The 22,059-nt window shown below is 55.1% G+C and overlaps 1 protein-coding gene across 1 annotated transcript; it reads left to right on the forward strand.

Annotated features, from left to right (window-relative positions):
- Positions 1-1,130: 1,130 nt before the first annotated feature.
- LTBP4 (latent transforming growth factor beta binding protein 4) lies at positions 1,131-21,717 on the forward strand. Its single transcript, XM_074219088.1, has 30 exons — positions 1,131-1,387; positions 3,854-4,051; positions 4,690-4,970; positions 5,084-5,186; positions 5,458-5,532; positions 5,655-5,777; positions 6,112-6,276; positions 6,898-7,062; positions 7,230-7,358; positions 7,597-7,731; positions 7,843-7,968; positions 8,198-8,317; positions 8,497-8,736; positions 10,080-10,205; positions 10,303-10,422; positions 10,925-11,056; positions 11,138-11,263; positions 11,510-11,632; positions 11,727-11,858; positions 12,174-12,305; positions 14,381-14,506; positions 14,603-14,749; positions 15,742-16,008; positions 16,306-16,377; positions 16,786-16,914; positions 17,229-17,375; positions 17,701-17,853; positions 19,708-20,121; positions 20,733-20,885; positions 21,134-21,717. The coding sequence occupies exons 1-30, from the start codon at positions 1,150-1,152 to the stop codon at positions 21,286-21,288; spliced, it is 4,752 nt and encodes a 1,583-aa protein (XP_074075189.1). The 5' UTR covers positions 1,131-1,149; the 3' UTR covers positions 21,289-21,717.
- The last annotated feature ends 342 nt before the right edge of the window (positions 21,718-22,059 follow it).

The raw sequence follows: 22,059 nt of genomic DNA on the forward strand, positions 1-22,059 counted from the left end.
AGGGAAGACGTAGTGCAGAGCGCTGACCTAAGGGGCGGCCGGCCCAAGGAGCGCACCCCACCCCCACCCATTTAACCCTTTCCTGGTCGCCAGCGGGAGGAGCTCGGAGCCCGAACCCCGCTCCAGCTCCCAAGGGGAAAGGCAAGCGGGAAAGAAAGAGGGGTTCCGAAGTGGTCCCGCTGCCTAGGGAGGCAGGGGCGTCTGGCGGAGCCCCCAACCCAGACAACAAAGGGGATTGTGAAGCGGCGGCGCCGGTGGAAGGGTCTGGTCCCACATTGCGGGACTGGGGGGGGGGGAGTGAAAGAGGAAGTGTGGGGGGGGTGTGACGGAGGGACCCAATGGTTCAGCCAGGAAAACTGGGAACCCTGCCTCTACCTCCGGGCTGCTCCACCTTCTTTCACCAATGCCCCTGCCCTGCAGCCCCTTAGAACCTCCTCCAGCTGTGCCTCCCGCTGCCAGCTTCTTCCCTCCCGGTCCCCAGATGTGCCCTCCTCACGGCGCCGGCCCGCTCCCCCACCCCGGTCCTGTCCCCTAGACCCCCAATGTGGCCCTCGCCCCACTCTCCGACTTCGCCGGATTTGGGCCTCTAACTCTACCTAGCCGTCTCTCCAGCTGTGTGGGCCCGCTCCCCGCCGAATGGGGGCGGAGCTTCCAGGTGTGCGCCCCGGGTCAGCCGCCCGGCTACAAGGGAGCCCCGGGAAGCGCCCGCGGGGTGCCTGGCGCCCCCACCTGTTCCCCACCCTCCCAACCACTTGTCGCAGCTGGGCCGGGCTGAGCTTGGCCTGGGCCGGGGGTGGGAAGGAGGGAGGAAGGGGAGGGAATGAATTGGGGAAAGCGGGGAGGGGGGCGGTGATCAGGCCCGCGCTCTCCCCCGCGTCGCGCCCAAACATTGGTGTTGGCGCGGAGCCCGGCCCCACGCGCCCCCGCGCGGTTGCCAAAGAGCTAGGAGGGGGTTGGCCCGGCTGGGCTGGGCTGGGCCGGGCCGGGCCGGGCCCGACTGGGCCGGGTTGGGCGGGGGCGCGTGGGGCCGCCCCCTCCCCTCTGCTCCTCTGCTCCCCTCCCTCCCCTCCCCTCCCGCACTGCGCGGCGCTGGCTGCTGTCTGGGCTTGGGCCCCTCGGGCGGGCGGCAAGGCAGCTCAGTGCGCAGCTATGGCGGGCGCCCGGCGGCCCCGGCGCCTCGTGCTCCTAGTGCTGTCGCTGCTGCCGCTGCTGCCCGGCCCGGCCGCCCGGCCTCGCGAGCGGCTCAGGGTCCACTTCACCCCGGCCGTGTGCCGCCTGCGCTGCGCCGGGAATCGCTGCGTACCCTTCTGCCAGCGCGCCAACACCACGAGCGTGGAGAGCGGCGCCCCTGGCGGGGCACCGCCCGCGGGCCCAGGCTTCCGAGTCTGTGAGTGCCAGTCCGAGGACGGGGCCGGGCCTGGGGGACGGGGAAGGGAGCCGGGAGCCCCAAGGGGAGGGGACAGCCTGCGCCTGCAGGGATCGTGGAGAGGAGCCCCGGAGGAAGGGCGCAGACGCCCTTTGCCAGGGCCAGGGAAGCTTCACAGGAGAGGAAGCAGGATGCCCGTGGAGGGGGCCGGGAGCCATGTAGTAGAGGGGCACCAGGGAGAGCCCGCTTCTCTGCTCAAGGGCGGTCCTGCGCCTCCACGAAGGTAGGGAGCCTTCCCGAGCCAAGAGGAGGGCAAAGGGTGCTTTCTACGTGAGAACCTAAAGCGCCTAGAAGACCGGGGGGGGGGGAGGGGAGGGAGGAAGTTCAGGGCGCCCCTTCGAGTTGCAGATCTGGGTCCCTGGGGGACATGGGGACGCACACCTCAGCGTGGACCCTGGAGGAGGAGTACACGAGGTGCTCCTTCGAAGCAGCCGTCGAGGCGGGGGCGGGGGGAGGTCCTCCCGGCTGGGAGATGGAATAATGTGGCCCCTTCAGGTGCCAGCTAGGCGTGGGGAGGAAGCCTTGGTGGTCGGCTGGGGTGGGGAGTGACGACGGTTCAGTTTCTGGGAGACTGCAGGGGTCCTTTAAAGGAAGAGGAAATCCAACCATCTATAGCTCCCCACCCCACCTGTTCCTCTCAGTGGAGGGCAGGGGAGGGAACGAGCCAGGACTGACCCAGGCTGGACCCTGGACACCTGCCCTTGCTGGGCCACCCTTTCTCCCCTAGGCTTCAATTCCCCTCCGCGGGACGTCACCCAATCTAGCTGTGCCTCGGGTTGCCGACTGAGCTGAGAGGGGGAGCCTAGCTCCCCTATCCTAAACCTCGACCTCTACCCCAACTTTGCGCCTCTCCCCATTTTCTCACTTGCCCCCGGGGGCGGCCTCCAGCCTCAGAGACTGCGGCAGCCGGCGAGGAGGGAGCTGGGGGCCCCCCGGGCGCCGGGAACAGGCCAGGCCTGGCCCTGCTCCAGACCCGGCCGGCGTGAGCTCATCTCCCGCTCGGCCCCCGCCCCTTTCCCCCGCCCCTGCCTCCCAGACCCAGCCCGGGGGGCCCCGGGGGAGCCAGGCATTCAGGCCCATGGTGCCAGCTCTCGTGCCAGGGGCTGAGACCTGAGAGGGCGCCAGGATCCTCTGGCCTCTTGCCTGGGGAGGCAGGAGCAGTCGAGCTGCTTGCAAGGCCAGGCCTGACCTTACCAAGACCCCGGCATCCTCGGCCCCCAGCCCCTCCTCTCCCCCTCCTCCCAAAGGGGCGGGAGGAATTGGCACTACCCCCGAGGAGCGCCCCGCCCATGGCGTGGGCCTGGCCCGTGGGAGCGGGGCTTTGCTGGCGCCAAGAACAACGGGGAAGAATTTCCACCGGACCCCTCCCGCCCCTGCGCCCGCCTCTCCCCCTCCCCTTCCCCGTGAGACCCCCAGCTCCCAACGCCACCACCACCTCGGACCCCCCCCCCCCAAACTGAGAACTCTGTCCGCCAGACCTTGGCTGGAGTCCTGTCCCACCTCTTGCCCAGAGAACCCCCGACTTCCCTTCCCCCCTCTTCACTAGGAGGGTCCCCCCTCCTCTCCACCAGCAGTCAAACTCCTAGTTCTGGCGCCTCCTCCACTCCCGGAGACCTAGGACCCCAGTGTTCCGCCCCCACTCCGGGCTTGGCTGGCCCCCGCCCGGCCCCACCCCACAGCTGTCTCCAGCTGTTGCCGCTGGCGGCTTCGGGGGCTCCCGTGGGGGAAGAGGCCGGCGGGGGAGAAAGGGGAGAGAGAGGGGGAGAGAGAGGGGGAGAGAGAGAGAGAGAGAGAGAGAGAGAGAGAGAGAGAGAGAGAGAGAGAGAGAGGACTTCAGGGCAGAATCGGGCCCTGGTCTCCCGGAGCGCCAAACAGCTGCCCACATCTGGGCACAGCTGGGCATGGGACTCCAGAAGGCGGAGGCAGAAACGGCCGCTGTTTGGTGGGGGGAGAAGGCTGCACCCCTCATGGCCCCCACGCTGAGCCACGGGAATGCGGAGCCGCCCTCCTTCCCCCCACCGCGGTGGTTTACCCAGCCTCACCACTGGCGGCACCGCGCCCAGATGTCCCTGCGTGCGGGAGCTGGGCCCGATGTCCCATATGGGGACCAAGTGCTCCCCCTCCCGGGATGCAGCTAAGCTCTTGAGTGAGATGGGGGGAGGAGCAGCTGATGGATTATCTGGACGTGGGACTGAGGAAGGGGACGCTCAGCTTCTTCCAAAGGCTAAAGGACAGGCACGCCTGAGCCCTCGAAGAACAGCGGGGAGACCTGGGCGAAAGGAAAAAGAGGGGTTCTTGGACGAAAAGAGGGGCGACTAAGAGAGGGAGGCTTCTGTGAGCTGGAGGGAGGGGGGCTGATTTCTGGCAGAGGGAGGCGGGGGAGGAGCAGACGGGTGACCCGCCCCTGCCCCTTCCATCCTTTTCCAGTCTTGTGTCCACTCTTGTGCCACAACGGGGGTGTGTGTGTGAAGAAAGATCGCTGCCTTTGCCCCCCGGACTTCGCGGGCAAGTTCTGTCAGCTGCCTGCCTCCCGCACACGTCACGAGGCCCCTCCGCCTCCCCCACCGGGGGTCACCAAGTCGGTGTACACGCTGCCCCTGGCCAACCACCGGGAGGAAGAGGATGGTGAGGGGAGGGAAGAACAACCAAGCCACCAAGGAGGCAGTCCTCCTTGGGAATGGGGAGGGGAAGCGGCAGGGCTGGCGGAGGGGGATGGGGACCAGGCCCAGGCAGTGAGTCAGAAGGTCTGGAGTTGACTGGACTTGGCCAAGTGTGTTCTCTGGGCCCAAGTTGCCCTATGTGGAGGGCCAGATAAAAAGCATCACTTGTATGATGGTAGTGCGGAAAGATCTGTTTTCGAATATTGGATGATTCTCTAGGTCTCAGTTTCCTTAACTATAGAAGGGCTTGGACTAATGACTTCCCAAGGACCTTCCTGATTTAAATGCGCTTTCCAGCTTTCACTTGGGTGATTTCAAAGCCAGAATGATGCGTTTTAGGGTGGCCTCTTCCCAATCCACTGTCCTCAATTTTCCCACCTGTGAAATGTCAAAGTTTTTCCTAGGGATGATTAGAATCATCATCCCTCCCATTCTGTTGTGGGTCCCCGCAGACCTACTCTTCGAATAGTAGGAGCTTCCCCTCCCCTGGGTTGTCTCCCTTGGGACCCCCCACCACCACCACCACCACCGGGGGCTGGGTTATTGCCTCATCCTCGCGCAGCACCAGAGTCCTCTCTGCATCCCTGCTCCCCCTCCCTTCAGGCGTGGCGTCCCTGGTGAGCGTGCATGTGGAACACCCACAGGAAGCTTCAGTCATCATCCATCAAGTAGAACGTGTGAGCGGCCCGGGGCCCAGTGTGGGCCCTGGAGAATCAAGGGCCACGGGTCAGGGTCAGACCCGGGCCTCGGGGGTGCCGTCGGACCGCGCCGCTTTGTACACGGTGCTGGCCCAGAGCAGCCCCCGGGGTGAGGAGGAAGAGGGCGGCGGCTACACGGACGCCTCCGGTTTCGGCTATTGCTTCCGACAGCTCCGGGATGGCGAGGTGAGTCCTGGACTTGGAATTAAGCGCTGAGACCCGAGCAGGAGAGAAGAGAAGGGTAGGCGGACGCTAGCTAGCTCCTGGGCGCGCTCAGCCTCTCCCTTTGTCCTCTGCAGTGCGCCTCCCCTCTCCCAGGGCTGCGAACTCAGGAGGTCTGCTGTCGGGGGGCTGGATTAGCCTGGGGAGTCCACGACTGCCAGCCGTGCTCTGAGCATCTAAGTAAGCAGAGATCTGGCCTCGTTTAGGGAAGAGCCCTTTCTGTCCTTTCTGTCCTCCTACCCTTCTATCATTTTCCAAGAAGGCGCGAGCACAATGGAGAGCTCCGGGTGTCTTTCTAAGCGTTCCTACCCCCTTCTAGGGGCCTTAGCTGTACTTTCACTTTTCATCCCCTCAGGACTGGGGAGGTGGGTTCACCCCAAACCCCGCCTCCACTCCTATCTCGGTTTCTCTGAGCAGGGGAGGAACTAAACCCCACCTTCTGTTTCCTCAGGCAGCCTAGGCCGCGTAGGATCCTCCGACGCCGCCTGCCCCACAGGCTTTCAGAGGGTCAACGGCTCCTGTGCCGGTGAGGGAGCGCCTGAGGGAGGCGGGGTGGGGAAAAGTATCCGGGATTGGGAGGACGGGGAAGGGCACAAGGACACCAGAGCCAGACCGGCCTGCCCCCATTTCCCTGTCCCTTCTTCCTAGATGTGGATGAGTGTGCTGAACCAGGGAGATGCCAACACGGGGAGTGCGCAAACACTCGCGGTGGCTACACGTGCGTGTGCCCCGATGGTTACCTGCTGGATTCATCCAGGAGCAGCTGCATCTGTGAGAGGCCTCGCCTTGGAATCCTCTGCTCTGCCAGGCCTTTGGACCTCCCCCTAACCCAGCCCTTGGCTCAGAAGCTCTGCCCACTCCTTTCCAAAGCCCTTCCCTGCCCCCTCTTAACCTCTCCCGGGTCAGACCAGAGCCCACCCCGCCGAAAGTTACCGAGGACTCCTGGCCAGGATTCTCCTCTGCCCCCATTCCCCAAAGCCTGCCATCCTGCGCTCTCCAAGTCACTCCCCTGTGCCAGCCCCCAACCCACCCTTCCCCGCTCCGTCTTCCCCTTCCCAAGGTTGCCCCTCTGACCATAGCCTCTGCCCCCCACCCCCTTCTCTAGCCCAGCATGTGATCTCAGAGGCAAAGGGCCCCTGCTTTCGGGTACTCAGGGCTGGAGGCTGCTCGCTGCCCATCCTGCGCAATATCACCAAACAAATCTGCTGCTGTAGTCGGGTGGGCAAGGCCTGGGGCCATAGCTGCCAGCTGTGCCCGCCTTTTGGCTCAGGTGGGCGCCAGGATTCCCCTGTCTCCTGGTCCCTGTATCCTCATTCTACATCCTGACCCGCTCCCAAACTGTTACCTCCATCTCCAGCAACCTCCAAATCTTCTACTGCCTTATTCTGATAACGAATTTTCACACACTGAGGGGTTATTACATCCGACACCCCAAGTTACCCAAAATCCACATTCTGGATAGCTCTGCATCCTAATTCCTTTCACATCTCAGACTGGAAACTTTTGTGGGGGGGGGAGCAATGGGTTAATTGACTTGCCCAAAATCGTACAGCTAGCAAATATAAGTGGATTTGAACTCAGGTTCTCCTGATTCCAGGGCAATTCTCTATCTGCTAGGCCACCCAGCTGCCCCTAAACTGGAACTCATAAAACTGTCTGAGCCCCTTTACCCAGAGGCTCCTGGGATTAATACTCTGTATCCTTTAGTGCCCAACACTCCCTTAATTCCTACACTCTGCCCTCATATACCCTCCCCACTTAACAAGTCCTAAACAAGATTTAGCTGTCTCTGCCTCCCCATCTTATTGAACTGCATCTTTCCATCTCTCTCAATTTGTCCTTATGGTCATTCTTCATTCCCTCATCTTCCTACTTCTCCATCTCTCTACAGAGGGTTTCAGGGAGATCTGCCCAGCTGGCCCTGGCTACCATTACTCAGCCTCTGACCTCAGATACAACACTCGCCCCTTGGGCCAGGAGCCACCTCGAGTACCCATTAGTCAGCCTCGGGTACCTCCACCTGTCACTCCAGCACCCCCAATCTGGGCTCCCACAGGTAAGCTCTGGATCTTTGGACCTCTCCATCCACCCTGAATACATGCAAAGATGGAAGTAGATGGGTAGCAGTGGGCACTGCTGGGAAATGAGAGGAAGGCATGGATGGCATTGTGCCTCTCCCCATCCATAACCTTAATCTGACCCTTCACCTATTTTCTTGTCCAGTTGTCTGGAACTACCCACCTACCTCCCGCCCGGAGCCTAGACCCAGACCCCGGCCTCAACCCCAACCTAGGCCTGAGGAACCCCTACCTACTGTCCCTATTCAGTCCATCCCTGAAATCCCTGAAAGAGGTAAGGACTCATTGATATTGGGTGATCTGGAATGGGAAAACTCTAAATGGAGAAGGGGTCAGAAAGGAAGATCTTGGACAGAAGAGGAGATTCTGGGGAGCATGAGAAGGATTTGGAGGGGAGGGAGAGAGAAGCCCATTCATTGAGGGAGAAGAGAAGATTGGATTTCAGAGGAGTTTGAAGGGGAGGTTGGGCATCAGAGTTGGGCCAAACTGTTGATCCTTGGCTGGTCCATTAGGCCCAGTAGCAGGGGGTGTGTGTCAGCGGAACCCTCAGATCTGTGGCCCAGGGCGCTGTATCCCCCGCCAGGGTGGTTACACATGTGTGTGTGACTCGGGCTTCTGGCTCAGCACCCATGGGACACACTGCATCGGTGAGTCAGGGGACCCAAAGGGAAGGTTGGGGAATCCCAAAAGAGGGGAGAGCCCATACCTCTGACCCCTTGGACTCTACCTCCCCCACCCTGTCCAATTCTCTGGGACAGATGTGGATGAGTGCCGCCAGATCCCTCGTCCTTGTGCCCATGGGCGCTGTGAGAATTCAGCTGGCAGCTACCGCTGTGTCTGTAACCCCGGGTTCCATGCCAGTCCACAGGGCACTGATTGTCAAGGTGAGTCTTTGCCCCTCATGGACCAGAACAGACACTTGACCCTCTCCAATGGCTCTACCCAACTCTGCCCATAGACCCAGATTGCCATATCCTGCATGGGGGTCAGGGAGGAGCAAGAAGATGTGGAGATGCCCACAAGGACCCAACCTAGGCCTGAGATGGGAATTAGAATTGTTAGCCACTGATAGGACACTTGATGCCCAGTCCTTCCCCAATCCTATGCCCACAGATGTGGATGAATGCCTCCAGCAGCCCTGCACCAATGGGCGTTGTGAGAACACCCCTGGCAGCTACTTGTGTGTGTGTCCAGCTGGCTACAAGGCTGCTCCCCATGGAGCTGGCTGCCAAGGTAAGGCGGGGCAGACTCAGCAGGCAGCAGGACTAATGGAGCAGGGGAGGAAGGCTGAGGACTCAGGGAGATGGAGGAAAGCATTCTTGGGTCTGCTCTAAGAGTCAGAGTTCTTGACTTGGTTCATTTGGGAGCATGGCCAAGTGGGGCCTACTGTCCAGTTCTGTCTCTCTTCACAGACATCAATGAGTGTGCCCAGAGCCCAGGGCCCTGTGGCTGGGGCCACTGTGAAAATCTGCCAGGCTCTTACCGCTGCTCCTGCCCACCTGGCTTCCAAGGCCCGGACTGTGAAGACATAGATGAGTGTGCCCGGGACCCCCCTCCCTGTGGGCCTGGCCGATGTGACAACACAGCTGGAAGCTACCACTGTGCCTGTCCTGCTGGCTATCGCTCCCATGGGCCTGGAGCTCCCTGTGTTGGTATGGTTCTCCCTCTCTGGCCCTCTTTCTCACCAGTGTTATCCCCCTCCTTTCCTCGCCCTCTATTATGTAGAAAGGCTCAGAGATTTAAGAGCTAGAGTGAATTTAGAGGTCATCTAATCCAATTGGTTTGACAGCTGAGGAAATTGAGTCTTACTGGAGTCATGTGACTTGTCCAAAATCATACAGCTGGTGTTTAATGTCATCCCATTTCTTTTTTTTTTTTTTTTTAGTTTTTTTGGGGGCAAGGCAATGGGATCAAGTAACTTGCCCAAGGTCACACAACTAGGTAATTATTAAGTGTCTGAGGCTGGATTTGAACTCAGCTCCTCCTGATTCCAGGGTTGGTGCTCTATCCACTGCACCACCTAGCTGCCCCTCACATCACATTTCTTCCTTGTCCCAGCTTCTGCTCCCTGATTTACTGGGTCAGCCCAGGAAAATCAGAGAACCTGGGGTCAGCTAGATGGCTCTTAATAATTGCCTAGCTGTGTGACCTTAGGCAAGTCACTTAACCCCACTGCCTAGCAAAAACAAACAAACAAAAAAAGAATCAGATAAGCCCTCTTCTAGTTTTCAGTCTTGGTTCCTCCAACTATAAAATGGGGACTTGATGGACTTGGCAACTCTTAAGTGCCCTTCTAGCTCTAGCTCTGAACTCTTACTGAAAAGGCGACTTTCTAACTGTAATCCCAGGCAAATCCCTTCGGATGCCTGGGCCTCAGTTTCCCTAGGTGTAACCCCCAGGGGTTCACACAAACAATTTGTGCCCTAGCTGTGTTAGAGCATTCCAAGCTCCTATTGGGCCGATCAGCCACTGTGGGACATACTGACATTTGTCTCAAACATTTTGTTCTTCGATAATGAAGGACAAGAACCAAAACATAATATGGTGAGGGTAGAGCTAAGGTTTAAGGGGCTTCCTTAGAAGGTCACATGGTAAATATGGGAACTGGGATTTGAAACCACATTTCTTTGCTCCAAGTCCAGCCTCAATATTACTATCTGTAAAATGGAAAAAAAAAATTTCAACCAGGAGGGATGAGGCTGGAGTATGTTTCAGAAATATTTGTGAAGGTGGAGACTGGGAGATGGACTGGCTTCTTACTGGGAATCGGGAATCTGCCATCTAGCTTCTTGCTCCCTCCCTGACCCTCGGTGTGATTCTCGCTGAACCTCAGTTTCCCTACCTGTAAAATGAGAGGGATGCTCTAGAATGGTCTAAAGAGTCGTCTTGTTATGATGGAGGGAAGGGGGCACGTCTTCGGGTGACCGAGGGCCGGGGTGGGGGGTAGAGTCTCGCCTGACCCTGTGACCCATCTGCGCTGCCTCATCTCCCGCAGATGTGGATGAATGCCAGCGAAGTCCCCCGCCCTGCAGCTACGGGCGCTGTGAGAACGTGGATGGCTCCTACCTGTGTACCTGCCCCACCGGCTTCCGACTGGACGCCGCGGGCCAAGCTTGTGAAGGTGAGGGGTGGGGCGGCTTGGGCGGCCGGGGAGGAGGGGCTTGGGCGCTCCAGGGACGTAAGCCCTTTCCCTTACTGGCTTCTCTTTCCCCTTCCAGATATCGATGAATGTGAAAACCACCTGGCCTGCCCGGGTCAGGAGTGCGTCAATTCTCCGGGCTCCTTCCAGTGCCGGGCCTGCCCCACCGGCCACCGATTGCTGCAGGGGCGCTGCGCCGGTGAGACTTGGTGTCACTCCTAGCCCACCCAGCCGGCCCTCGACGCTCATCCTTCTGTCTCCGGGCCCTGAGTCACAACTTCCTCCCCCCATTCCCCATCCCTCTGATGCCGACGATCTCAACAATTCTCCCACACCCTGTGACCTGGACCCCAGACCTTCAGCCTTCTGATCTGGGGATCCTGTGATCCCCCTAATTCCTTCCACGGACATCCCCCCCCCACCACCACCTTGTGATCTGTACTCTAAATCTTTAGATCTCTGATCTTTCCATGGGAAGGTTCTGGGTCATCCCTCACCTGGATCCCAGACCTTCAACCCTCTGATCGAGGTAAAAACCCGACATCTTCCATCTCCTGATCAGGGAAGCCCAGGCCCCACGACACCGTCGAGGAAATCAAAACCTCAGATTCCTTCACTCAATTTATTTTTCAGGCCTCCCCACCCCCTCTCCCAAATTTTAAGCTCTCTGAGCCTCACACCCAGGCCCTCCTCATTTTCAGACGTGGACGAGTGCAACTCAGGAGCCCCCTGCGGACCCCACGGACACTGCACCAACACGGACGGTTCTTTCCGTTGCAGTTGTGAACCTGGCTACCGGCTCCCACCGGGCGGGCGCCCGGGGCCTTGCGCAGGTGAGCAGGGACGCGGGGAATGTCTGGTCGGCCGGCAAAGGCCCCTGCCTCTCCAGCCCTGAGCTTTCCTCTCTCCCCTAGACGTGAACGAGTGCCTGGAGGGAGATTTCTGCTTTCCCCACGGGGAATGTCTCAACACCGACGGCTCCTTCTCGTGCACGTGTGCTCCGGGATACCAAACTGGGCCCCGCGGATCTTCCTGCATCGGTATGCCTGGCCTTATAAGACAAGCGGGCCTGGGGGTGACGGGGGGGGGGGCAGTCTGGGAAGGAGTTTAGAATGTGGGGCTTGGTCGACCCACCCCCCCCGGGTTGGAGTCTAGCGTTGGGGTTGGGAGGGGGGTAATGGCAGAACGGAGATCTGGGACAGTGTCGAATGGGACTGATGGAGAAGACTGTCCGGGAGAAGCAAGGAGGGAAGGGGTGGTCTGTCCTCCGGTTTCCTGTCCCCTAGACGTGGACGAGTGTAGGGATGGAAGCCTGTGCCAGGGAGGCCTCTGCACCAACACAGACGGTTCCTTCGAGTGCGCCTGCCCTCCGGGATACCGCGCCAGCGCCGACCTGACCTCCTGCAGCGGTGAGCGCGGGTCTCGTCCGCTTCCCCTCTAACCTGGACCTTTAGCACCCCCCCGGTGCCTGACCCCCGCCTCGGGCTGTGCTGTGTCCCTCAGATGTGGATGAGTGCCGGGAAGGAGGGTCGTCCCTATGCGGGAGCCAGCGCTGCGAGAACTCCCCGGGATCCTACCGCTGCGTCCGCGACTGTGACTCGGGTTACCACGCGGGACCTGAAGGCAACTGCGATGGTGAGAGGAGCCCCTTCTCCGTCCCCGGCAGAGCCACGCTCCTCCCCGGCCCCAGGAATCCAAGTGGGCCGGGCCGAGCGACGCGCGTCGCGCCTCCCTGGCCCTGACCTTGGGCCTCGCACGGTTCTGGCAACCTGCGGTGTGTGGTCAGAATCCCCGCGGGAGGGTGGCGAGGAAGGGTGGCCGCCCGGGGTGGTCCGCCTTCGTGCCCTCGCGCTCTCGGAACTGCGGGCCGCCGGTTCCTCTGTGGGCCACGAGGGGCGCGCCGAGCCCGTTCCTCTGCCCCCTCTGCCCTACCCTGTTCTTTTCCCCCAGATGTGGATGAGTGCAGAGAATACGGGCCAGCGCTGTGTGGGGCCCAGCGTTGCGAGAACACCCCGGGCTCCTACCGTTGTGTCCCCTTCTGCGACCCGGGCTACCAGCCAACGCCCAGCGGGGGCTGCCAGGGTAATGAATGTTTGTGGCATGAATGAAGGAGACCCCAGGTGGGCACCGCACATGGGGGACATTGGGCATCTCATTTTCACCTTCTGAATTAGTTTCCCCGTCTCTAAAGGTAGACGAAGTGGTTTCTAAGCTTTAATTACTGAGACAGGAGTAGCTGGGAAATCGTTCTGAAAGTGGGGGGAAGGAAATAAGCAATTATATAGTGTCCACTGGGTGCTATTATTATCTTATCTTCTACCTGAGGAAACTGAGACAAAGGTTAAACCCAGGGTCTCATAGCTAGTAAGTTATGTGAGGTCAGGTCTTCCTGACTCTAGGGTCGGAACCCAATCCACTGGTTTTATAGTCAGGGGACTTAATTCAAGTCCTGACTCAGCCTCTGACTCTCTGTAAACTTGGGCAACTCTTGGCCTCAGTTTCTTCATCTGTTAAATGATAAAGGTAAAGGAAAATGGTCTTTAAAATTTAATAAGTGGGATGAAGAGGGAAGGAATAACTGGGAAATCTTCCTTGTGGGGTGGGGAAGCCAGGCCCTATTATTATCTTCTCTTCTAGCTGAGGAAACTGAGGTAAAGGTTAAACTCGGAGTCTCACAGCTAGTAGGAATCTGAGGTCACAATTAAACTCAGGTCTCCCTGACTCTAGGCCAGGGACTCTATCCACTGGGTTTGTAGTCAGGAGATCTGATTCAAGTCCTGACCCAGTCTCTCACAGTAAACTTGGACATTTCTTGGCCTTCGTTTCCTCATCTGTAAAATGAGGCAGTTGTGCTAAACCAGAGAGGTCAATTCAATTCATCATTTTATAAGACCCTGTTTGAGTATTGAGGTTATAAAGACATAAATGAGACTGTGCCCTCTAGTGCTAATTCTGTGGCCAAGGCAAGCCCCATTCCCCTAGGCCAAGTCCTTCTATGTTTCAGACTAGCCCTGGTCTCAGTATCTTCTGTGAGGGGTTCTCCCAGAATAAGCATATACAGAGAGAAACCACAGTTATAACTTTTTGGTGATCATTTGGTATATTTAGAGAATCACAAAGAGGAAATGAAAATACATGGAAATAACTAAGATTTAGCAAAGTTGCTGGATATAGGAAAAGTCCATATAAATTATCAACATTCCTTTATAGCAATTGCCAATAAAATCCACCAGGAAGAACTAGAAAGAGAAATCCCATTCAAAATTATTACAGATGCTATAAGATGCTTGAGAATGGATCCCAAGGTGTATCCAGGAACCACATGAATCTCAATATCAAATGTTCTTTGCTGGAATAGCTGTACCTAAATAGCTAAAGAAAGATTAGTTGTTTCCGGGGAGGTCAGTCAATAGAACAAAATTGACAGTGGAAAGCAAGGGGGTCTATCAATACCAGATCTCAAACAATGCTGCCAAGTAATAATATTCTGGGGGGAGACAATGGGGGTTAAGCAACTTGCCTAGGGTCACACAGATAGTAATTGTCTGAGGTCACATTTGAATTCAGGAAGATCAATCTCCCTGTCTCCAGGTAAGGCACTGTATTTGCTGCTGTTCCAAATGATTTGTTTTGTTTTGTTTTTTTTTAAAAAGGGAGGTCTATGCTTCCTCTAGCCTTCTCCTTACTGTAGGGCCTGGATAGGAGGCCCCATCCCCCAGGCTTATAAGGTCCTTTCCAATTTTTCCATTGTCCTTAGGTGAATCTCATACTTTAGCTCTAGGTTTTCTCTTGTTCTGGAGAATTCCCCAAGATTGAATAGATTTTGAGACAGGAAGGACTTAGAGGTTATTAAAGTCTATCCTCCTATTTCACATGAAGAAAACCAGGTCAAACAAATTTGGTGACATGTGTCACAGTGGAATCTGGGCCTGGGGCCTCCTTAGACCACAGTGCCATGTGGGGCTGGTGCCACATAATACTGGTGCCATGTGAGACTAGTGTCATGTGAGATTAGGGCCACATAATGCTGGAACCATGTGAGGCTGGTGCTAAACAATCCTGGGGTCACATGGGGTGAGCGCTTTTTCTCCAGGTCCCAGGAGCCTAGGAGTGGTGGGTGAGTGGATATCCATGTCAAATTGTTGGTTCAATTGCAGATGTGGATGAATGTCGGAACCGAACCTTCTGTGGAGCCCATGCCATGTGTCAGAATTTGCCAGGCTCCTTCCAATGTCTCTGTGACCAGGGCTACGAGGGAGCCAGGGATGGGCGCCACTGTGTGGGTATGACAAACCCTAGGGTTTGCTAGGAGGGAGATGGACACAGGTGGGTGTAGGGGAGACCAACCCCTTGACTCCTTCCTTTCCTGTTCCCCATAGATGTCAACGAGTGTGAGACCCTCCAGGGAGTGTGCGGGGCTGCCCTATGTGAGAACGTGGAGGGCTCCTTCCTCTGTGTTTGCCCCACCAGCCCTGATGAATTCGACCCGATGACTGGACGCTGTGTTCCCCCAAGACCCCCAGCCAGTGAGTATCAACCCGCCCCTGCTGTTTCACTGATGACTACAGTCTACAGGTAATTAAACAGACTTGCTTGGTTGGTTGCAAGGTGTCCCTGCTGCTGGCTTAGGTCTCTTGTTCAGTTGTTTTCCAACTGTGTCCCACTCTTTGTGATGCCACTTAGGGGGTTTTTTGGCAAAGATACTGGAGTGGTTTGCCACAGCTTCCTTCAGCTCATTTTACAGATGAGGAAGCCAAGGCAACAGGGTGAAGTGACTTGCCCAGGGTCATACAGCTAAGAAGTGTCTGAGGTCAAAGTCGAACTCTTGAAGATGTCTTCCTGATTCCAGGCCCAGCACTTTATCCACTGTATGACCTAGATATTTAGCAAGTAAAATAAAAACTCAGCAGTTAGGCTTAAGAACAAAGGAAACTATATATGTGACCATTCCCTCCCTGGATTCTGTCTCTAAAATGAAGGGTAACACTGCCAAGGGCCCTTCCAAGTTTAAAAATCCATGATTGGGGCACCAGTCCTGGAGTCAGGAGGACCTGAGTTCAAATGCAGCCTCAAACACTTAATAATTGCCTAACTTTGGGGCAGCTAGGTGGCACAGTGGATAGAGCACTGGCCCTGGAGTCAGGAGTCCCTGAGTTCCAATCTGGCCTCAGACACTTAATAATTACCTAGCTGTGTGGCCTTGGGCAAGCCACTTAACCCCATTTGCCTTGCAAAACACACACACACACACACACACACACACACACACACACACACACACATCATAAAAATCCATGAACCAGTGAGTTATCTCAGTCTTGTCAACTGTCTTATCCAATTTAACAAAAATTTTGATTATGGAGAGCAGATCATTAGTTAAATTAGAAGAAAATGTCAGCCTGGGTTACAGGCTTGCCCTATTAATGCTCCTGATTTTTGGTGGATGCTGTTTTAGGGACAATGGATATATTTTGGTTCTGAGGTCTTTATGAGAATCTTCCATTTTCTCCATTCTCAGGGTCGAGCCCCCAGTTACCCTCAAGTCCAGGACTCCCTGCCCGTCCACCACCTCCACCAGCTCCTCCACGTAGGCCTGTGGCACCAAGGCCAGGTCCAGGCCCTGGGGCTAGCAGTGGACGAAGAGAGTGTTATTATGACACTGGGGCCCCTGATGCCTGTGACAACATCCTAGCGAGGAATGTCACCTGGCGGGAATGCTGCTGTACAGCGGGCGAGGGCTGGGGGAGCGGCTGCCGCATCCAGCAGTGTCCAGGCCCTGAGACAGGTACTGGGGGATGAGGAAGCTGGTGGAGAATGGGGGCAAGGGACCAGAACTGGGGAGGAGATTGGGGGGAGAGAGGGAAAGAGAGAGGGAGAGAGAGACAGAGAGACACAGAGAGAGACAGAGACAGAGAGACAGAGACTGAGGAACTGATGGGAAAGAGGGGGGAGAGAGAGAGAGAGAGAGAGAGAGAGAGAGAGAGAGAGAGAGAGAGAGAGAGAGAGAGAGGAGATGGAGTCAGAAGATCTAGGTTTGAGCTTCACCTCAACTAGTTGCTAATATAGCCTTCTCTTGGCCCAGCGGAATACCAGTCTCTGTGCCCACATGGCAGGGGTTACCTGTCCCCACCTGGTGACCCTAGCATCCGGAGAGGTGAGTCTTTCAGTAGAGTGGAAGAGGAAAATGGATGATAAGTTCATATCCCCTTTTTTGCTTCTTACTCTTTGAATGACCTTGGGTAGATCACTTAACATTAGGTTTCTTTTCCGTCATGACTAAAATGAGAATAGTTGAGATAACCTCCAACATTCTAGCTAGTTCTGAACCCATCTGATCCCACAGGAACTTGATCTGACCCTGATTTCTGACTCCCCCTACTTTTCTCCATGGTCCTTATAGCTCAGCTTCTGGCCCCAGTGTCAACAATGGCTGACTTTATTCGTCCTGCCCAGTTTCTTTCTCAGACCTTTGCACCCCATTCCCTCTGGGCTGTTGGGTGGGATGAGCTCAGTAGAGGGTGACCCCAACCACCATTTAGCCTTTGCACTCTCCCTTCCACAGATGTGGACGAGTGTCTGTTGTTCGGGGACCAGGTGTGCAAGAGTGGGGTATGTGTGAACACAGCCCCTGGCTACTCATGTTACTGCAGCAATGGCTACTACTACCATACCCAGAGGCTGGAGTGTATAGGTAATATCCCCTCCCAATACTGGGGAGCCCTTCTAGGAATCTGGTTTCTATCCTTCCTTCAGTAGCTGAGAAGAGAACATTGATTGGGAGGGAGTTTTGGAAGGGGCTGGGACTGAACTTCTTCCTCATGAAATCTTCCAAAATTCTGTGTTTTCTTCTGCTGCAGCCAGGGAGGTGATAAAAATGGGGGATCAAAGGATAAAGCTGAAGTTGAAGGTCACCTCTCAGTTCTTTCTTCTTCAGGAGAAAAGATGAACTGGGGGGTGGAGGAGGCATCTCTGAGTGCCCTTCTCCTCACCCCTGTGTCTCCCCAGACAATGATGAGTGTGCAGATGAAGAAGAGGCATGTGAGGGTGGCCAATGTGTCAACACTGTGGGCTCCTATCATTGTACCTGTGATCCTCCCTTGGTGTTGGATGGCTCCCGACGACGCTGTGTGACCAATGATAGCCAGAGTCTGGGTAACCCAGGCCCGCATCTCACTGCTCCCCTGGGGTGGACAGAAGGACTAGTTTCCTGCCTGGAGAATAGCAACTGTATCTCCACAGTCCTTCACTCACCCTAGCCCTCTAGAGTTGGGTGTGGGGCTCATGCTGGGAAAATCCAAGGGCCAGAGGAAAAGTGGATCCTGGGTACCAGATTGAAGATGAGGGCCAGAGGGAGGAAGAGAGAATGAGACACATCTCTCAGAGGAAATGGTGGGGGGGGGGGGGACTGGAAAGGCTCTTGTGGGGCATCAGGCAGGAGACAGAGGGCTGGGAAAATACCTTCCTTCCTTCCCTTCAGATGACAACCTGGCGGTGTGCTGGCAGGAGGTGGGACCAGACCTGGTGTGTAGCCGCCCTCGACTAGACCGACAGGCCACGTACACGGAGTGCTGCTGCCTTTATGGGGAAGCTTGGAGCATGGACTGCGCCTTATGTCCGGCCCGAGATTCAGGTACCGTCTCCTTCCCATAAAGCCCTGGGGCCTGCCCATGCCCTTGGGCACAGGGTGGTCCAAAGTCAGAGGTTGGGAAAAAGTCAACCAGGCCCAAGGCAAAGAGAAGCCAAGCTGTGACCTTGGCTCCAGCCTGTCACCTGGTGGCCATTGCTGGAATTACAGGCAGGACTCCTAAATGGAAAGCCCCCTTTCTCAAATCAGGAAGACTAGCATACATTGAGAGCTGGATGAGACCCTCTCAACAGGAGAAGAGAGCTAAATATGTCCAATTATCACACATGCTTTTTATTTATTTTTTTAGGTTTTTTTTTGCAAAGTAATGGGGTTAAGTGGTTTGCCCAAGGTCACATGGCTAGGTAATTATTAAGTGTCTGAGGCGGTACTTGAACTCAGGTCCTCCTGACTCCAGGGCCAGTGCTCTATCCACTGCGCCACCTAGTTGCCCCAATTATCAGACATGTTTTAAGTGGCAGAGTCTAGTTTTTGAACACATATCAATATTATTGTTAATAATAATTATTAATCATTAGTATTATTTGTGACTAATATAGAATTATAACCTAATATATTAGTATAGTTAATAATACTGTTGATATTAATTTTAATATTCTGTTCTCATTTATTAAATTATTTATTGCATTTGCCTATTTATTGTTAATAATTAATTATTCAGTCATTTGCCACTATGTCTGACTTTTCATGACTTCATTCAGAATTTTCTGAATGTAGTGGTTTGCCATTTCCTTCTCCAGCTCATTTTGCAGAGGAGGAAACTGAGACAAACAGAGTGAAGTGACTTACCCAGAGTCACACAGCTAGCAATTGTCAGAGGTCAAATTTGAACTCAGAAAGATACGTCTTCCTGACTCTAGACACTGTATCCACTGCACCACCTAGCTACCTATTAATAATTAGTATTGAGCAGCAATAATATTATTAATTATTAATATTCTATTACATCACAATACTATAATCATACTAATCACTAATATGTTCTTGATAATATTGTAGATTTAATATAAATTATTAATAATACTGATCTGTCTAAACTGAGACTCCTATACTGTTCAACTTACTTGAGTTCCCATTTCATCAGCATTAATCCATTTCCTCCACAAAAACTCTGTGAGATAGAATAACTATTACCCCCCCCCATTTTCTTGGATGAGGGAACTGAGAAACAGAGAGTTGAAGTGATTTTCCCAGGCCACACAGCAAGAAGGACATGTAATACTGTCACCAGAGCCAGCCCCTGAAGCAAAAAGAGTTGAGTGTTTGTGTTCTGTTTCTGATGCCTTGTGGTGAAGTGACCCTGGACAAGTCATGCTTCCCAGATACTAAGATTAAGCTCAAAGTGGAAATAAATCTAAGAATGCTGTGGGTCTCTATTGACCAAGGGTGTTATCTTACTAGAACTCAATTTGGCCCCACAGAAGGTCCGCATGGTGTGATCAGAACACTGGTCTTCTGACTCTAGAATCACTGTGCCAACCTAGTTCATAAGACCAGAGGATTTTGAACTAGAAGGATTTTAGGGCCCATCAGATGCTCCCATTTTTATAGATGTGAACCCTGATGCCTTCAGAAGAATGTCCCAATTTATACCAGTCAGTAACAGAATGATTCCTTCAATTGTTGGGGAGGGCCGGGGAAGGGATGCTGGGAAAAACAATGGTGATAGAAAAAAACCAAAAAACAAGGATAGCAACTTATTCATTTAAGAAGTCACATGTCATCTTAACCTTCCAGTCCCCAGCCTTGCAGCTCCTTTGCAGGTCCCAGGCTAACAGATGTTGCTGAGGACTTGAAGGCTGATCTGGGTCCTTTGATCTTCTTCTTTTACTCTTCCAGATGACTTTGAGGCATTGTGCAATGTCCTTCGCCCACCAGCCTATGGTCCAGCCCGTCCGGGAGGCTTTGGGATGCCCTATGAATATGGACCAGACTTTGGGCCAGGCTATGGAGGTGTCCCCTATGGGCCAGAGCTGTACCCACCCCCAGCCCCACCAGTCCCTGGACTGGGCTATGACCCTTACCCACCTCCTCCAGGGGCCCTTCCTTTCCCTGGTCCAGGAAGTCCCTATGGCCCACCACCCTTTGAGGTACCTGACTTTGACTCAGTTGCTGCTGGGCCCTATGTGGAGCCTGAGGGCCGCCCTCCTTTGGATTCTACTGCCCGCTGGCGCTATCGACCCCGGGACACAGGTGGTTCCTTCCCAGAACCTGAGGAAGAAGAGGAAGAGGAGGCTGGAGACCCCTATGCTGGTAAGAAGGGTCTCCTTCCACTCCTGTCCCTTTATTGCAAGCCAGTCATTCCCTTCATCTCCTCCCCACCTTCTCCAATAAATCCATCTTTCCCTTCCCCAAGGACCAGAGTTCTTGAGCACCTGGTCTCTGTTGGGATCTCTGCTCTTTTGGTCACATCTGTCTGCTCCTTTTTATTGGTCTGGTCCATGGGGGTAACTTAGATTTAAAAGATCTAGGATATAGTGTTCTGCCCTTGCCCACCCATTTAAGACTCCTGGTAAAGGATCGATCAGTCACAGGATTCATCAATAGATGGAAAGTCTGCCACCAGCTGACTAAGTCTGCACTTTCCTTTTCTACATCATTGGAAATGAGACCAGGAGATGGGAAGAAAAGTGATGTGACTCCAGTTTTTTATTATGAAAGGGATGGTCAGTCAGTGGCTAAACATTGGTGGGGAGGTTCCTTCCAGGCCTACATGCCTGATACCTGAGGCTGGGCCTGGTTCCTATCTATGCACCCACCCAGACTTACTCTTACATCCTGAGGGCTCTTGGGCATGGGGTATCTGGGGAGGGCATAGATGATATCAGGCCCTGGGGGCCCATGATGTTTACCAATCCCTCCAGCTGCCCGCTATGAGCCCTTTGAGGGACTGCAAGCTGAAGAGTGTGGCATCTTGGACGGTTGTAACAATGGACGTTGCATCCGAGTCCCCGAGGGCTACACCTGCGACTGCTTTGATGGCTTCCGACTGGATATGACCCGCATGGCCTGCGTGGGTAAGCTTGGGGTTGGGGGATCTGCTGATAGGAGGCAAAACATGGAGTGCCTGGACCCCTGGGTCTGAGATGGGACAAAAGGCCTGAGGGCCTGGTGGTCTGGGTTCCCTTCCCTCAGGATCCAGGAGGCCTGGCTCCCTTGGAGAGCTGGCGGGACTGGACTCCTGGGCCTGGGGTGGCTAAGCCAGGTGTTTGGGGGAGGAGCCCCAAGGGTCTGGGCTCTAAATTCAGCTCTCCTCCTCCTTCAGACATCAACGAGTGTGAGGAGTCAGAGGACCGGGCCTCGCTGTGCATGAATGGGCGCTGCATCAACTCAGAGGGCTCCTTCCGCTGCCTTTGCCGAGCTGGCTACAGGCCATCTCATCAGCCTCATCGCTGTGTCCCTGCCCGCCCCCAGGCCTGAGCTGGGTCACCCCTCTGCCATGGACCTGGCTGAGCCAGAGAAGGGCTTGGGGAAGGACCTCGGCCTGAGCCCCGGAGAACCTGCTTCCAGCAGGACCTGGGCCCATTCACCATGGCCCCATCTACTGTATACCCCCTCCCCACCACACTCTGCACATGCGTGTCTTATCCTGCAACACGTTTCGCTCACTCCTCTGCTCAAACGCACAGGACACATAACTGGATGGAAAGATGGGCAGAGGGACAGATAGACAGATACCACTCCAGATACATGCTCTCCCCCTCAGCCCCAGGCCCACAGCAATCCTTTCCTTCTTGCCCCTGAAGAAACTGTGAGGCCCAGAGGCATGAGTACCTGGCTCCTGGCTTGTACCCACCCCTCCCTTACCCCTGACAGCCCCCTTTTTTTCAATAAATTTCCTTTTTTCTATCTCTTGTCTCATGGGTGTTGCCCAAGCCCAATCAAAGGGAGACATTGGACTTGGAAACCCCATGGCCTTTTTAAAGCCTTGCTACCCACTTCACCTCCTTGGGCACCTCAGCAATAACTTCTCTGGATGGTTTTGGGTGACTCTTGGAAGCCATCCCCCATCATGGGATGCATCTTCACTCAACTTGTTCTTAGTAAGCACCTATTGGGAGTCGTCATCATCATCATCATCATCATCATCATCATCATTATTTTTGCTAATATCTATTTAGCTTAGGTAGCAAAGTGGATGGAACACTGATCTTGGAACCAAAAAGACTCATCTTCCTGCATTTAAATCTG

Source organism: Macrotis lagotis, chromosome 1 (assembly GCF_037893015.1).
Source record: "Macrotis lagotis isolate mMagLag1 chromosome 1, bilby.v1.9.chrom.fasta, whole genome shotgun sequence".
Taxonomy (NCBI): domain Eukaryota; kingdom Metazoa; phylum Chordata; class Mammalia; order Peramelemorphia; family Peramelidae; genus Macrotis; species Macrotis lagotis.